The sequence below is a fragment of the Anser anser genome (genome assembly GCF_964211835.1).
Source record: "Anser anser genome assembly, chromosome: 3".
In the NCBI taxonomy this organism is placed as follows: Eukaryota; Metazoa; Chordata; class Aves; order Anseriformes; family Anatidae; genus Anser; species Anser anser.
The window spans coordinates 57,621,036-57,636,968 of NC_139722.1; the positions used below are offsets into that span (position 1 = coordinate 57,621,036).

Below are 15,933 nucleotides of genomic sequence, written 5' to 3' on the forward strand. Positions count from 1 at the left end.
TCAAGGCTCTGTTCTGCTGCGATAGCTGGTATGAACAAAGCCAAGCTTACCTGGAAGTGCTTTGCCAGGGTTAAGCCCTTCATGCTCAGTCCCAGCGGTTTTCAGAATTGCCTTGGTTCTTCCGTATCGCTCCTCTGTAGCTTCCAGTTTTATGTAACTGTGACGTATGACTTGAAACCTGATGTGTGTTTCCTTTATAGTGGCCGGTTTGGCTTATGGTTAGATGCAGATTTGTATCACGGGCGAAGCAACTCCTGCAGCACCTTCAATAATGACATCTTATCTAAGAAAGAAGATTTCATAATACAGGATGTAGAAGTATGGACATTTGAATGAAGTGCTTACTGACTGCCTTAAGGACTGGATCCATTAGGCACTTAAAAAATAGAAGGTGCGGGCTGCCTCACGTTACACGCTTTTTTCTCAAGTTGTACCAGAGCATGACTACGCAAAAAATAACCAAGGAAAAACAGAGCTGGTTCTGAGAGGCAGTAGGAGACAGAACAATAAAAGACCAGAGGCGTTTTTTACTCCCTCCTCCAACATTCCTCCATCAGCGATATGATGCTTATGATAACGTTCATGGTGTATAAATTGAAAACTTCTGTAACTGTGAAAAAGATACTGTGGGGAAACTATAATTGTCTAGTACATTCCATGTGTATTTATGTTCAGTGTACAAATGCTAACCAAAAATAAAAGGTTACTTCACCAAAATCTACAGCATACTGTTTGCCATGGAAAAGAATCAGAAGTAGGTGTACACAGCACTTAAGGGAACATGTTTTTAAAGTCTTTTTATTTATTGTTCTTGTATAGTAGATTTTTTTTGTGAATGTATTAGGTATGATTTTTTCTTTTTTTTTTTTTAATGTTTCAGACCTCAATTTGATAAATAATTTCTATTCAGGTAGGTTTCTTAGGCATTGGCATTTATTCTGAATCAATTTCTTTGATTTCTGGAGTTAATTTTTATATTTTTATTTTGTACATGAGATTTGGTTTTCATTTTACCCTAATAAGAGGGTTTGTTTTCTGGCAGAAACACTTGAGTGCATAATTCTGGTTTTCTCGGAGATGAGGGAGAAGGTGGTTAGTGCTTCTCATTAACTCTGCTGCCACGTTCCTGTTAACAGATTACTGTTTTGGCAGCATATGGAGACACCGGGCAAACTGCCACCTAGTATAGACTGTATCAGCTCTGGTGCAGTCAACAGAATTGGGACAGCATGCTCTGAGCATCTGTCCTAGTGCTATGTAACTGTTTATGAAGGACGTTTCTAAGAGAGGATTGTTTTTCTGTATCACCACCAAATGATTCAAAATAAACCACCCACTGTGCTTTTTTTTTGAGCATTTCTTTACAAATTGAATAACTGCTTTGTTAAGGAGAAAATGCAATCTTAAGATTTAGAGAAGAATGGTATTTCCCTAACAGGCCAGGTCATGTTAGTGTAACAGTTGTTTTCTTAGTAATTAATATATGACTTCCTTCCTGAAAAAGATTTGAAGCAACGGGTTGGCTTAGGATTTGACATGCAAAGAAATTGTCGTCTTTGTTTTCATGAAATAATTGGATAATTTTCTTCTTTCCCCCCTCAACACCAACAAGAGTCAGTGTTACAAAATTAGGCTAAACTCTAAAAAGGTCAGTACTACTAAAATTTTGGCAAGTAGGGAAAGGGTGACAGAGGACTGGCAATCTTCACTGGTTTCTAAAGAATTCTGCTTTCCAGTTAAGCTATGCTTTTATTTACACAATCCAAAGCTGACCGAAACAGACTTTGTGGCTACACTAGAACACTCTCCTGCCGTTAGTCTCGAATGCGGGGTTGTCCTGAGAAAGGCAGGTTTTAGAAATGGTAGTGTGCTTCCATGCATTAAACAGTACAACCTAATTCTAGAATATCATTAATGAAGTAATACAAGTCAATTTAGTTACTGCTCTTCCCTTTTTTTTTTTTAATGTATTTAAAGAAAAAGAAGACAGTGGTTTTCTTTCAAGAGCATTAACAAATCTTAATTCTGCACAGAAATTTCACAGCCTACAACCCATGCTAGATACAGCAAGTCTGTACCATGCTGCACGTAAGCTTTTCACGTTCCCGTCTACGTGGTCTACTACAGCCGTAAATGAATTTACTGGTGATGCTGTAAAATATTTTCCCAGTTGCTAGTAGCGTAATGCTTTGAAGATACCAGAAATATCTACTAGTTTGCTCTTTTTATGGTGGCAGACCACTTACTAGTTTAAAAAAAAAAAAAAACAAAAACAAACAGAAAACAAAACAAAACAGAAAAAACAAATAAAACCCCAACAACCCCATGCCCAAGTTCAGCATTTTCCATACATTTCACTGTTGCTTCTCCAACGTACTCCATTATATTATACTTGTCAGAGCATATCTAAATGCTGTGTTCTATATTCAAAGCAGTGTTGTTCAATCGGAATTCTGTGACCCTTGAAGCTATGAATATTGAATATATGTAATGCAGTGCTATCACAATATTTTCAATAAAGGAATTTATGCATTCAGAAAAGTGTGGCAGATCCTTTCCTTTATTGATCCTTTCCTTTATTCACAGCCCTGAGTACGTTTTTAAAGATGAAAGGATCTAGCTTAAGTAACAGGTTATGCTGACGAATATCGAAGCCTCTCCCCTTGAGAAGAGCATTCCAGCAATATCGTATTTCAGAAACGTGGTAAGAAGCTTTTGTTTTGTTTTGTTTTTTTGTTGGGTGGCATCTCCTCAGATGGGGCCCTGTCGTGCGTTCGTTCCCTCAGGGGCAGGCTGTAGGGAGAGGTGCGGGTGCCCAGCGGTTCTCGTGGCTCTCAGCTGGGGCGATTGACGCCTTTCCTGTTCCTCCTGACCACCCTGTGAGCAGATATCAGAGGTCTGCACACATTTTTGTACATTTTTGTACACACCATTGTTGTATGTGCCCTTTTTATGCTGCCCAAGTGTTTGTGTATTTTTCCTTCCAAGCCAGACAAAGGCATAAAGCTACCTAAGGGCACCGTGTTCCTGGCTTTATTAGCGATTTATGGCGTGGGGACAGGCGGCGTTAAGGAACCGCACACGTGAAGCCGACATTTGGGGGCCGGCGGTGGCTGAGGGGAGGCCGGGCGGGGCCGGCTGCGGCCGCCAGGGGGAGGCCGCGGGCCCGGCGGGGAGGCCCCGCCCCGGCCCTTGGGAGGCGCCCGGCGGAGGCCGAGGAGCCATGGCCGGGGAGGAGGCCGCGGCCGGGGCCGGGGCCGGGCAGCTCGGGGCCGAGGGGAAGGAGCCCGGCAGCGGCGGCCCCGAGGGGCAGCAGTGCGTCTTCTGCAGGATCGCCCGCCGGGAGGAGCCGGGCACCGCGCTGCTGCCCTGCCAGGTGGGCCGACGGGGGGGCGGGGGGGGCTGCCCCTTGGGTCCGTGCCCGCCGAGGGCCCGGCACGGAGCGCTGGGGAGGGCTGGCGTGTGAGGGGAGGGTCTCGCTTGGGCACGGGGGGCTGGGGTCCTCTGTGCTGCCGTGCGGGCAGCCGTGAAACGCTCGTCAAAGGAGCGAGCCCGTCGTTTGTACGCGGTGGCGGCATAGGTAGTCACCGGGCAGCACCTTTCGCTGCCAGGTATTGGGAAATCCTGACCGCAGAAAGTCAACCGAGAGCGCAAAGCATGCTTGTGAGCCTCCTGGGAGGCAGGCTCCCAAGGTACTTTGATGTAGCTGTGGAAAAAACAAATAAATGTATCCTTCAGATTTCTGTCAGGTGTTTCAAACATAATGCTGAGTATCACAGCGACACCGGGGAAGATCACCGTTGTTGCCCAGTGTCCTCATCCCGATCGGCCTAACCTGTGTGTATTCTTTTTCAGTACGAAGACCTTGTCTGCTTCAGAGACATCAGGCCCGGTGCCCCCCACCACTACCTGGTGGTGCCGGTGGAGCACATGGGGAACTGCAAAACGCTCAAGTCCGAGCACATACCCATCGGTAAGGCTGCTGCGTTTAACCTGGAGGAACATCATTTTCCACAGTCTTAGGCAGTGTGCTGTCGGGTAAATCACAGCCTTGAGCACTGGCTGTGGCTGTGAAACACCAAAAAAACAGGTGGTGTGAGTGAGTGTGGGTAAGGACGTGCCCTTGCTGGCACCTGGCCTGACGCTGGTGCTGTTCCAGAGTAACGCCGCGCCAGTGCACGAAGCCTCTTCTGCGTGCATGGACAGCAGGTGTCTCTGCGCTTTGTGGGAAAGGCCACTCTGTTTTTTACATTATTAACGTGCTGCTCCGTTGCACTTTCCTAGGTATATATGTGGTTTTAAATTATATGGAGAAAAAATGAGATTTCTGTGAAATATGTATTTTATAATGCGCTACGTCATTTTTCAGGAAAAGGGGTAGGGAAGAAAGAAATGGTGTTACAATAAACTTAAATCACTTTTTAAAAGACAAGATTCTAAAATATTCAAACTTCGTGTTGAGAGGCTTTTTTTTTTTAATGAAAACATTTTATTACAGGTGATGCAAAAAAATCATTATAGTAGCATGCTGCATGTTTTGAATCATTGTATTTGTCTTCTGAATGTAGGCTAGTTTTCTCCAGAAACAGCTTCTGTATGTGTTTTGCTTCAAGGAAATTCTTTAGACTTTTGCCTTTGAAGTTTCTGTATTAGGATTTTTTTTTATTTTTTTTTTCCAGCGATAAAAGTTTTGTTCCAGTAATAAGTAGGACTGAGTGTTTTATATTTAATTCTTGTTTTATCTCTGAAAGTTTTGCTGTGTAGAGACATAACATGGGAATTAGTCTGCATCATTCTAACAAGTCAGTGTTTGGTGGTAGTGGTTTGGTTTTGGTGGTGGTGGTTTCTTTTTTTTTTTTTTTTAATAAGGATATGGTGATACCATGGCTTTGGCCAAAGTTGTTAGAATAGTTCCACACTTAAAATTGTCGTTAGTTTGGAAATCAGTACAGTAGTGATTTTTCATACCAAACTTTGCACAACACGGTCTTTGACAATCTTTGTTTGCGTATGAGTTGAGTTCTAGTATTTATTATTTGGGAGAAAAATAAACAAACAAACAAAAATGAGTTTGTGATCTGTGTAATCATTGTTGAAGTTAGTTTTTGTTTGTGAAAAATACCTGCTTCAAATTACTTGACTCAAAGACATATAATGTGTAAAATATTACTTAAACGTTAAATGATATGTATTTGTATTTCATAGTGAAGAGAATGATGGAAGTTGGAAAATCTGTCCTCCAGAGAAATAATTTTAATGACTTAAATGATATAAGGTATGTAATGGAAGCCTTCTGTGTTTGTTGAATATGTTCTTGACTCTTCAAAATGCTGGTTTTGAGATAGTGTTAATGACTGCAGTATAATTTATTGAAGAAATTGGGGTTGCACTGACTTACCACATGACTTGTCAAATCACATGTGCTGGCACTGAATATCGACTTTTTTCTGATCAACGTCTAGCGCAGATTGCATTCCAACTCCAATTCTCTCTTCCTTGTGGGATAGGGAGGGCACTTCAGAACATTTATCTAAAGGTCTTCTCCTCCATTACGTGCCTCTAATTTCAGCTTCCAGGAAAGGTAAACTTTGTCCTTTTAATCGGGGCACTGCAGCACTGTGTTTCAGTCATAACCTGCGTTCACTTAATTTCAGTGCTGCTACCTTTACTATAAGCCATTGTGTTTGGTTGCCAAACTGAAGTGAAATGTAACATAGTTTAAATAGTGTGGAGTAGAGGGAGATGGGTCTTCCTGTTTAAAATGGGTAGAAACTACATTAATCTAGTGGCAGTTGACTTTCCAGCTGAAAACTAGATTTGACATATCTAAGGAATATCCTGTTTTCTACTCCTCTTTTTAACACAGTGCATCTTAAATAGAGAGATGTGAAAGAAGAGGTTAATGGTCTTCTGAAAAAAATTATTGAGAGCATAATGAAAGGAAAGGATGTATTTTTTGTTCATGCTTTTATGTAAAAGGAACACATTTTGAGTTAATTTCTTAATTCAGTTGATCTTGTTAAAAACTTTAATATGTTCCACTTTCTGACTTAACATCACCAATGTTTTTAACCTGTTTTCCTTTTCTGAAGAATGGGTTTTCACTGGCCTCCGTTCTGCTCAATATCCCACTTGCATCTGCATGTCCTGGCCCCAGCCAGTCAGCTAGGATTCTTATCCAGACTGATTTACAGAATCAACTCCTACTGGTTTATCACGGTAAGTGTAATGCATGTGAACTTTCCGTCAGGTTTTCAATTGCAAGCTGAAAATGTCATGTCTTTCCAACACTTTAACTGTGTCTAAAAATAACACTTTAACTATGTCCAAAAATTCTTGGAGTAATAGTTGTAGTAATGACAGAAATAACTGATTAACTTTTGCATTCATTTTTTGAGAGAATACAGTAGTAAAATTTAATATTAATGTTTACGATTAATAGGGGAAATAGAGCGACAATAACATTAACAGCAAATCATACAGTAGTTCTGGATTTAATGCATCGCTTAGGGTGATGTGATGTGCTTCTGACTACACTTTGTAAGTATTTATTCTTTTATGTGAAAGGGTTATATTAGAGTGTGAGGGGCTGTGTATCGTACACGCCTTGGTTTATCCAGCGTAGGTGCAAAACATGGCCACCTAATGGCTGCTTTTGTCAGTTCATATGTTTTTCTTATCTTGCCATCCTTAGACTGAAACAAGTGTCTGCTTTACAGAACCAGTCTTTGTACTGATCTCTGTCGGTAGAGATCAGGAATGAGATGGAACTGGTGCTGACTAAATCACTGCTTGAAAATCTCTCTGGAGGACTAATACGAACTCTCTCAGCTTTGACTCGTCAGGAACCTGTGCTTGCAGCGTAGCTCCAGCATCCTGGTATCATTGGACAACCCCAAAACAAAGTTGCTGAAAAAAAGTCTCTCTTCTAAAGAAGAATATAAAAAGCCTCTTAAAGAGGAAAAACTCGGCTGGGAGGGGGTACCTTGCTGGGGCTCTCAGCTATCTCGAAACAAGCAGATTGCTCTGCTGTGTAGCAGAGCATCACAGAGAGATTTGGGCCTCCAGAAGACTGTAGCTGTGTAGTTATACTGCTTACTGGTTTGGATTAACGCAGAGGGATCCATACCAAATTTGGCTATCCAATATGGATGCAATTCAAAAGGTATTTTGCCCTGTTGTCAGGTTGGAAAATGTTCTTGGTTTTTGTTTGTTTGTTTTTTTTAGTTATAAGGACTTGAACGTGATACATATTTAAGAATGTAAAACAAGATTCAGATAACTTCATTTTCAGTCGCTCTGTGCTTATCTAGCTTTATTTGCAAAGGAAAACGTAGTAGCTACTTAACACCTATTAAGTCATTGCCATCTGAAGTAGCTGATTGCATATTTACTGTGTGTATTAAAACATACTGGCTTTTCACCTTTTAACTTGGTTCCTTTGGAGATCTTAGTAGGACCTCAAGCACACGTTCAAATTAAAAGATTAATCCAGTGGAGACTGGTGTTTAAATAAATAAAAAACACCAACAAAAAAAACTGACAGTAATGTAAACTGATTTCAGAAGTGCCCAGGTGAGTCTCCATATGCTTAATTTGGCCTGCTAGAACAACGGTGGCAGACCTCCTTCTACCCCATTCCTTTCTGAGGGTGGGTGCTGTCACACACAGAAAATATCACTGTCCCAGCTGTGTGGTAGATGCGTAAATATGGCCATATGGAGAGAAAAGTATGTGTGAGCACAGTGACCTAACCAAAGAATGAATACTTGCCTGATGACACGAGCAGCATGTGAGTGCTCTCCATCTCTCAGTCGCGTACAACTGGTGTGCGGTTTGTTGGTGGTGAGAGGCCACAAGACGCTGCTCTGGAGTGTCTCCCAGAGAATTCCCTTCCTCAGAGCCTGGTTGTTCTGAGCACGGCTGTCTTCCAAGGTCCTTAAAACATGCTGCTTTCAATACTGTTTCTTCGCTCAAGCATCCTCTGACTGGCAGAGTTTCTTTTTCCTTTTCTGATCACTTAATGGGTGATGCAAATGGGGAAAAGTCTGCTGTTAAAACAATCCTTGTATTTTACTTCTGCTGTTGTATGCTGTATCTGTAGAAGTGAAAAGTATATGCTCTGTTCCTCAGCATCACGCTGTTACTGTTTTTAAAATGTGTTTTGTTTTTCAGTAAACTGAAGGTTCACTGCATAGTTAATACATGGCTTTCTCTCTTTCATAGGCTGAACAACTGATTGAACGACTGCAAACTGAAAACGCTGCCAGTTGAAAGCACTCCTAGCCTTGGGTGACTAGCCAGTTTGTTCCTTGGTTTTGAACTCTGATTTAAGGTTGCGCAGTTTGTTGCCAATTTGTTACCGGGGTAAAAAGGCTTAGTTCCTTACGAGGAAATACAGAATTTATAGCTGTCAACCTAATCCTCGCACTTGGGTACTCCAGAAGTCTGTGTACTTCTCTGCCAATAAGGCAGTGTATTTTAATGCTAATTTTAGGTATGTGTATGCATATATAATAGACACATGTGTTATACATAGACACATACACATATGCAAACAACTTCTCCCAGTAAAATGCAGGGTATAGCAGCAGAATGTATCCTAACTACATCCTGTCCTAAGGAAATAAGTTAGTAGTAACAGCATGCACATGGTACCAAAGGTAATATTTGTTGTGGAATCTAGCTTTTGTTTTAAAGATCCATTGTTCTGCAATTGCAAGGAACATCTAAAATATTTCAGTTTCCATCTGTACGTGTATGATACGTTACCTATGCCTAGTTAGTAGTAGGTACCTTGCAGAAAGTACACTACTAACTTCTGGTGCTAAACCACTTTAATATATTACCTGTCTTACTTGCATGACAGTGACATTGTAAATGTTAAATACAGTATGTGCCCAAGACGTGATAATGCTATAAAACATAGAATATAGTTTAATTGTATGTGTAAGTGATTGTATGTTGGACTGGAAGATTGTTTCCTTCTTATGTGCACAATATTTTTAATTAGTTACTGTATGTTTACCAAAACGTGAAGAGTTCAGAAGAATTGACTTAGTACACTGCTGTTCTGCATCATGGTAGAAAAGACATTTTGAGATTATTCTGATACTGTTCTCACATGAAGTCATTTAGAGATTACTAATGCCTTGGCTAAATTTGATTTCTAAATGAGGTCACGAGAGAAATGGGTCTTTAGTGCAATATGTGGCAGGCTTGCATAACAGCAGCCTGATTTGGATTTGGAAGAGCAGGGACTCAGCCCAAAATTGGAACATGCAGGGATTGCGTTCGGAATTGGTTATGGACCCTGCTGAACGCTTGCCTTCACTGTAGGACTCTAATCAGTAATCTTAGAGCTCTGTTTTTCAATACCATGTTAAGGCAGACTGTTTGGAAAGTTCACACTCCCGAAAACATGGAGTGGATTTTCTTTGTTCCCAGACTTGGTGCTCAACTAATCAAGTGTCCTTGGCTGATGCACCCGGATGCAGCTGAGGTGGTGATGGTCTGTCGCGCCTGCAAGATTCCCCGAGCATAATCTTCTCAGTGTTTTCCACTGATCCAGCACCTCTTGCCTTAGCGGGACAATGCGTTGTAATATTCTTACAGCAGGCTATACATCGTACTTGAGAAGATTCACACCCTTCTAAACAAGTGTTTTCTACCCAGAAGAGGTAACAACAGTCTCTTCTGTAAGAGCTTGTTCCTAATGTCATGTTATTCTTACTACTGGGCTCTCACGTACTTCGCGGTTTTAATTTGTAGTGTTAGCTAGGAGGAGTATGAATTAAAGGCACTGAACTTCGATTAATTCTGTGCAATAGATTAGGAGGCTTGAGTTGTTTCCTAACCATATGAAATATTTGAATGTTAAGATTTTTCAAGAGCTAATACTCTGCGTGTTCTGATTTGTAATTAATCTATGTAACTACATTTAACTGTGATATGTAATATTTAAAGTACCAACATATGAACTGTTGTCAAAAGGGATTAATAAATGGAACAAATGCTCGTCTCGGAGTGATCTAACCGTGCAGCCAAGGAGGTGTGCTGACCACGGTCAGTAGCTGGGTGCTCGCTCCTCACCCTTGCTCCAGCAGGATGGGGCAGAGAATGGGTCAAGATAAACACATTTTAATACGTGAAGGAAAGAGGAGGAAAAACCAAGACCAGTAATGTAAAGACAATCACTCACCACCTCCCACAAGCAGCCTAGTAGCAATGGCTGCCCCAGCCCCCAGAAATCCTCCCTGTGGTTCTTACTGCTGAGCACGATGTCAGGCAGGGAATAGCCCTGCAGGTCAGTTTGTGTCAGGTCTGCCTGCTGTGTCCCTGCAGCTGCTTGGTTTTGTGCACTGGCCAGAAGAACGGTGTGTTAACAGTGCTGCTATAGTCACAGATCCCAGACAGCACCGTATGAGCTACTGTGAAGAAAATTAACGCCATCCCAGCAAGACCCAATGCACCGTCAAATGTATGCAGCAGGAAACATGAAGCTCTGCTTTTACATGTTACACTTGAGGAGGGTCACAGTGATGGCAATTCCTCAAACAAGCTCCAACATGAAGGTGTATAAATGGAGCCCGATTTGTTACCGAGAGGAACGCTCAGTATCCCCGTAGTGTTTTTCAGCACGGACCTGTGGTCCATTTTCCTTCTCTATTGACGAGCGTTGTTCTCAGACTTGGCAGATGTTTTTTAATCAGGTTGAGAAATATTTTCTTAAGAAGTGTGTCCCAGCCCACGGCAGGGGAGCTGGAGTTAGATGGTCTTTACCGTCCCTCCAACCCAAACCATTCTGTGATTCTGCGATTTTCTGAAAGGTCTGTTCTAATGCTTTGGCTATGTTTCAGGAGCGCTGGCTACCCTCTGGAAAGACAGCAGGCAGGCCCCGTTCGTTGTGTCACCCTCTTCAGCAGCAGCATTGTAACACCATTTTCCAGCTTACCCAGTCGTCTGACTCCAGTGAGCAAAGACAGCTACAAAGCTCTTGGAGAGAGAACTTGGCAGCTTTTACTCTGCAGTGTACAAGACCCAAAGGAAAGTTGTTTACCCGCTGCCCCTGGCTCTGTTGTTCTTTGATCCAGTATTAGCAGTCCTGAGAAAAGCTGCTTTTTTGGCTACTTGTTTAGGAATGACAAAGCTTTATTTGTACTTTTTTGCTCAATTGATTTACATAAACTCCCAACCTAATGCGAGCCCAGAGAATAATACTTCTATGCTGAAGTACTAATTGCCCCCTTCAGAAGGGATGAAACATGCACATACAATGCTGTTCAACGTGGAATAAGGAGAAAAAAAAAAAAGTTTCAAGTGTTTTGACTAAGGACAGCATTTTCAATGTGATTAAACTGGTAACAGCTCCTCAAGGTATGCTGAGGTCTTCTTAAGCATGAGTTGTAATTAAATATATAAAAATGGGAGCAAGTTGGTAAAAATCATACCTGAAATTTGACAAACTTGGAAACAGTAAAAAATCTACACAAAAACTCGCTGTCATTTCAACTGTTGTGCAATATTTATTGAAGTGCTGAAAGTGCTTTCTGTGTTTGACAAGAGAAAATACAGATATTTCCTGTAGAATGAACGCTCTCGAACAGGTGCAGAATCCACATGCTTCAACCGGAAGAAAAGAAAGGACTACAGAGGGAGCTGAGAGGCTTGCTACAACAAATGTGAAGTTCTAGGAGAGATTAGAAGAGCTGAAATTTGCTTGGCAGGACAAGAGCACCTTTTAGTAGGTCGGAGTGTACTTAAGTACTACAAATAACTTGCAATACTTAAAACTCACATCCTACATTTTTTGTGACAATAATACTAAATTCTGTTCCATTTACACTAATGGGAGCCTGCTGCATAGAAAAAAGGTTTTAAAAACTTTCTTCTGTAGAATCAAATTGAAACTCTACGTTGCAGATGAGGAAACAAAATTTTATAACGTGTAAACTAGTAGCTACATTCAGTCATGTCCATGAGATAGCGTGCATTCCTGTCTGTACAGAGTTCAGGACTAATTTTTTATTCTTGAGTGTATCAGTGGACATACTGACCAACTGTATCGTCTCTTAGACTTCTTTTGAAATACTGGCTATTGCTGAAAACAGGAAATTAGTTTTGACAACCTGTGTGCTGGCCCAGTTTGGCAGCTTTTTGGTGTTGGTAACCATTGCATGGGCACGTAAAACAGAAATATTTGTCACTCTTGAATGTTCATCTAAACATGGCAGACAGGAAATTTGGCCCTATAAATGGTTAATAAAAAAAATCCATCCCTCTATAAGTTACGTTTTAAATAACAATCCTTGATGTTGTTCAAACTATGCCAGGGCAAGTTTTCATAGTCACTTACAAAGTTGGGAGGCCCATTTCATTAGGGCTTACTCCGCTTCTGTCTGACTTGGTCAGAAGTACGCTTAAAGCCTTTGCAGATGTACTCCAGTGACATTTAAACCAGCCAGCAGCAGCAGGAGTGCAGCTGAGGCCGTGTTACTATCTGACACTAACTACATACATGGCAGTGGAAGCCTCTGTTCTCGTTTAACTACCTGCCCCGGTCTTAATTAAGAGTCTGTGAGTCTCCATGAGCTGGACTTGCACCGTAGGGTGCTCAGGTTACTCACTGCCTCAGCTCTGCGTCTTTGGAGAGTACTGTGTTATTTTTCCTGATACCCCATTAGTCAGCTGGCGATACCTGAACTGCCTGGTCCTGCTGCCTACAAGTTATGAACTATTGCTACCGCTGAATCAATTGGATACACAAATTGTTGGAATTAGGCAGACCACATGCCATGGCTGTATTACAAGAAGTTTGATTCATTTTGAAATCAAAATGTATCCCCAGGCTTTACCTAATGGCAGCTGAATCCTTAATGTGTACTCATGTCAAGGAATGCTTTTCCAAAAAGCAAAGCATTTTAAGCGTGTTATAACGACAAGTTATGTGTCTCGTTTTAAAGTGCAAGCTGTAAATAATTTTACAGAGGAGTGGTTTTGAGAGCTATGTGAACACCAACCAGCAGTGTGTGGCGCAGCACATATTCCCCAGCTTCCAACATGGTAAAATTAAGTGGTGATTAAAACTCATCCTTTGTTTCCCCTTCCATGCTGCACCTGCATCTGGCTGTCGCGTTCTCCAAATATACTTATTTCACCACATTCATTTCATCCTTTTCTCTCCTATTTTCATTGTCTTTTCACTAGGAGGTTAATGAAAAGTGCATTTTTGTATGCTCAGTCCGAAGAGTTATTTTGTTACAAATCCCCATTAAAGTGTCAAACAAAAATCATTATTTTCTTATGCCCTCTGAAAAAAACAAAACAAAAAACTTTTATAAATAGCATAAAGTAATTATCATTTAAATCAAGTTAATAATTTATAATATGCCTCAATTTCCTTTTGAGACAAGAGAATATTCTTATATTAAAGACTCATCAAGTAATGTAGTTAACAGCACATAGAAGCTTTTATATGCCCTGGTAAAAAAAAAAAAAGAATTTTGTGTTCCCAATGTATTGTTTTCTTGGTGGGAACTATTGTAAGCACAGTTATAACAACTATTGTATATAACCAACTCAGCACTGAAAAAGTTCCTCCAGAAGAACCATGAAGAAAATTCTTACCACTCATCTCTCAGTCCCTAGTTTTAACTAGCAGATCATTTTTGCTCCCAGTTTGGAGAACTCACAACCGTGCTCTGAAAGCACAGCTCAGTGAGGCACGTGACTGCACCACTACACTTGTACTTACACGTTTGGCACTGCAGGATCTCTACTCTCTTGTTGTAAACAGCATTGCTACACTCTGCTGAAAGAAGTAAAAGAGACTTTTTTTTTCTTCTTTTCATATGTGCACAGTGCCTCAGCGTACAGTTCCTGCTGTCTTTCACGTCTTCGTGCTGTAGCACCCTGCTCACTATGAAGGGGTATGGCTAAGTTCACCAAAAAGGCTGCAGAACTTTGTCATGTGGAGTACGACATAGCATCAGAAGAAAGAACAGGTAAAAATGGTGTGAGATACCGGGAGGAAAAGGACAAGAAACAGAGATGGTTTGGAGAATAGACTTAAACACCAGGACTAGTGCAGTCCTCCAAAATACATGCAACGTGCAACGTATTTAGGAATCATGAAACATCCTTGCTGTATGTACCGTAGACCATTAAGCAAGTGGTATTTCTGTATACTTGGGAATTTGCATATGCTTCATGGAAGTCAGCATAACTTCCATCTATTTAGTGTGAAAATAACCTAAACTTTTGCTACATATCAAGCTCCCGTTTGAAGAAGTATATGAATTCCCCAAAGAGTTTTCAATTCCATATTTTGTACACCAAAATCCGCCCACGGTGAGTCTTTTATAACCTGCAAGAATCAGTGTTGTATAGCAGCAAGTTAGCAATTTGCTTTCAGCAGCCTAAAGCCCTAAGTCAGCAGGGATGCTCAGAGAGCCACAGTACATCGTAGTGGATGATGACAATGAAAGGACAATCCAATGGCAATGTGATGGATTAGCTGATTATTTGTGATTTCTGTCCAGAACAGCTATTGTTTTTATGAAAGCTTTGTTTTTTTTTATCCTTCTCACCTGTTTTCTCTCCTGCGAGCATCCCGTTAACTTGCCGAGTTGAAGTTCCACAACAAAAACCTCTTCCAAGGCGGTGTCCAGGCGCTTTTCCACGCGGAAGCGAGCAGCACAGCCCGTCAGACGGCCGGGTCTCATTCCAGCAGCGTGATGACCACGTCGTCGTCTTTTCCTTGCCAGAGCATCTCGCCTTCGAAGCGGACCAGGCCGTGCTTCCTGGCCCTCAGCAGGATGCCCACCACCTTGTTGGAGATGGTCACGTAGGTCTCGAAGAGCTGCCCGAAGGTCACGCTCACGCGCCCGTCGTCCCCGGTGCGCCCCGTGTTCCTGATGACCAGGCACAGCTCCTCCACCTCCCGCCCCACGTGCGAGTGGGCGTCCTTCCCCCGCTGCTCCGTCCGGGAGCCCTCAGGGGGCCTCCCGTAGGCGGGATCCCCTCTGGGAGCCAGCGCAGGCTTGCAGGGCAGCCCGCCCTCGCTGCTGAAGGGGTTCCTCCTCTGGTACTCGCTGCGGCCCTCCGCCCAGCTCTGCCAGCTCCTCCGCAGGTCGCCCACCGCCCCGGCGCTCTCCTCGCCCTGCCCCTCGCACCCACCGCGCTCCATGCCCCAGCGCGGGCCAGGCGCACGGCCCGGCCGCGGCGTGCCCCGCCAGCCCTGCGGGCCTCGGGCCGGGGGCCGGGGGCGAGGCTGCCGAGGACGAGCCGCGGAAACACCCCGGGAAACGCAGCGCCGGGACGCGGCCCCAGCCCCGCGGCCCCTCACCGAGCGGCGCCGCCCCCGCAGCGCCCGCCCCCCCCAGCGGTTCCTCCCACCCGCTGCGGCGCTGAGCCTGGGCTGGCCCTGGGTCCTCCCCGGGCTCTGGGAAACCAGCAGGCGCCCTGCGCTACGCCTTGAGCAGTTCTCCCCAGGGGCTGCCCAGCGAAGCGCTCCTTCAGGCGCCCGGCTGCATGAGGATCGTCTTCACGCCGACTCCAGTCTGAGTGCTGCGGGATGAGAAGCTCTCCTCAGCAGGAGGCTACGCAGACACCGCAAGACCGCAGCCCGTGCCTGTAAGCAGCAGGTCACGAGCAAAGCCTGACCCGTGCTGAGAGCCACAAATCCCCAAATCCGCACGGCACATGCAGGGGGTCCGGGACACGGGGCGGCTGCTGGGCAGGGCTGCTCCCGTGAGAGGCTTACTGAAGGCTGGGTAAGCCGGGCCTTCCAGCTCAGCGTAACGGGGTCAGGGAGCACGGGATTGAGTTTTGATATATCCTAACATCAAGTTTGGATATTAAAATATAATAAAAGGATAACTGGCAACACAAAAATCATTGTTCCTCTCTCCGGGTAGCTGTATCTCTGCCCCT

General features: G+C 43.3%; 2 protein-coding genes across 14 annotated transcripts in view; both read left to right on the forward strand.

Annotated features, from left to right (window-relative positions):
* The window catches only part of NCOA7 (nuclear receptor coactivator 7), a 94,441-nt gene extending 91,900 nt beyond the window's left edge, over positions 1-2,541 (forward strand). For all 10 annotated transcript variants that reach the window (XM_083829001.1, XM_083829000.1, XM_083828999.1 and 7 more), the window contains one exon: positions 201-2,541. In XM_083829001.1, the coding sequence (XP_083685127.1) occupies positions 201-336 (136 nt within the window). In that variant the 3' untranslated portion in view covers positions 337-2,541. The remainder of the gene's footprint in view (positions 1-200) is intronic.
* A 490-nt stretch (positions 2,542-3,031) lies between these two features.
* Positions 3,032-15,894, forward strand: HINT3 (histidine triad nucleotide binding protein 3). Of its 4 annotated transcripts, none has more exons than XM_083829037.1 (6): positions 3,032-3,376; positions 3,856-3,973; positions 5,206-5,275; positions 6,093-6,219; positions 8,227-8,292; positions 10,860-15,894. In XM_083829037.1, exons 1-5 carry the CDS (start codon positions 3,047-3,049, stop codon positions 8,272-8,274), a joined length of 693 nt encoding a protein of 230 aa, XP_083685163.1. In that variant the 5' UTR covers positions 3,032-3,046; the 3' UTR covers positions 8,275-8,292; positions 10,860-15,894. The 4 variants fall into 4 exon arrangements, with proteins under 4 accessions (XP_083685163.1, XP_083685164.1, XP_083685162.1 ...); XM_083829038.1 differs by lacking the exon at positions 10,860-15,894 and adding an exon at positions 9,448-10,017; XM_083829036.1 differs by lacking the exon at positions 10,860-15,894 and having other exon boundaries at positions 8,227-10,017.
* Positions 15,895-15,933: the final 39 nt, after the last annotated feature.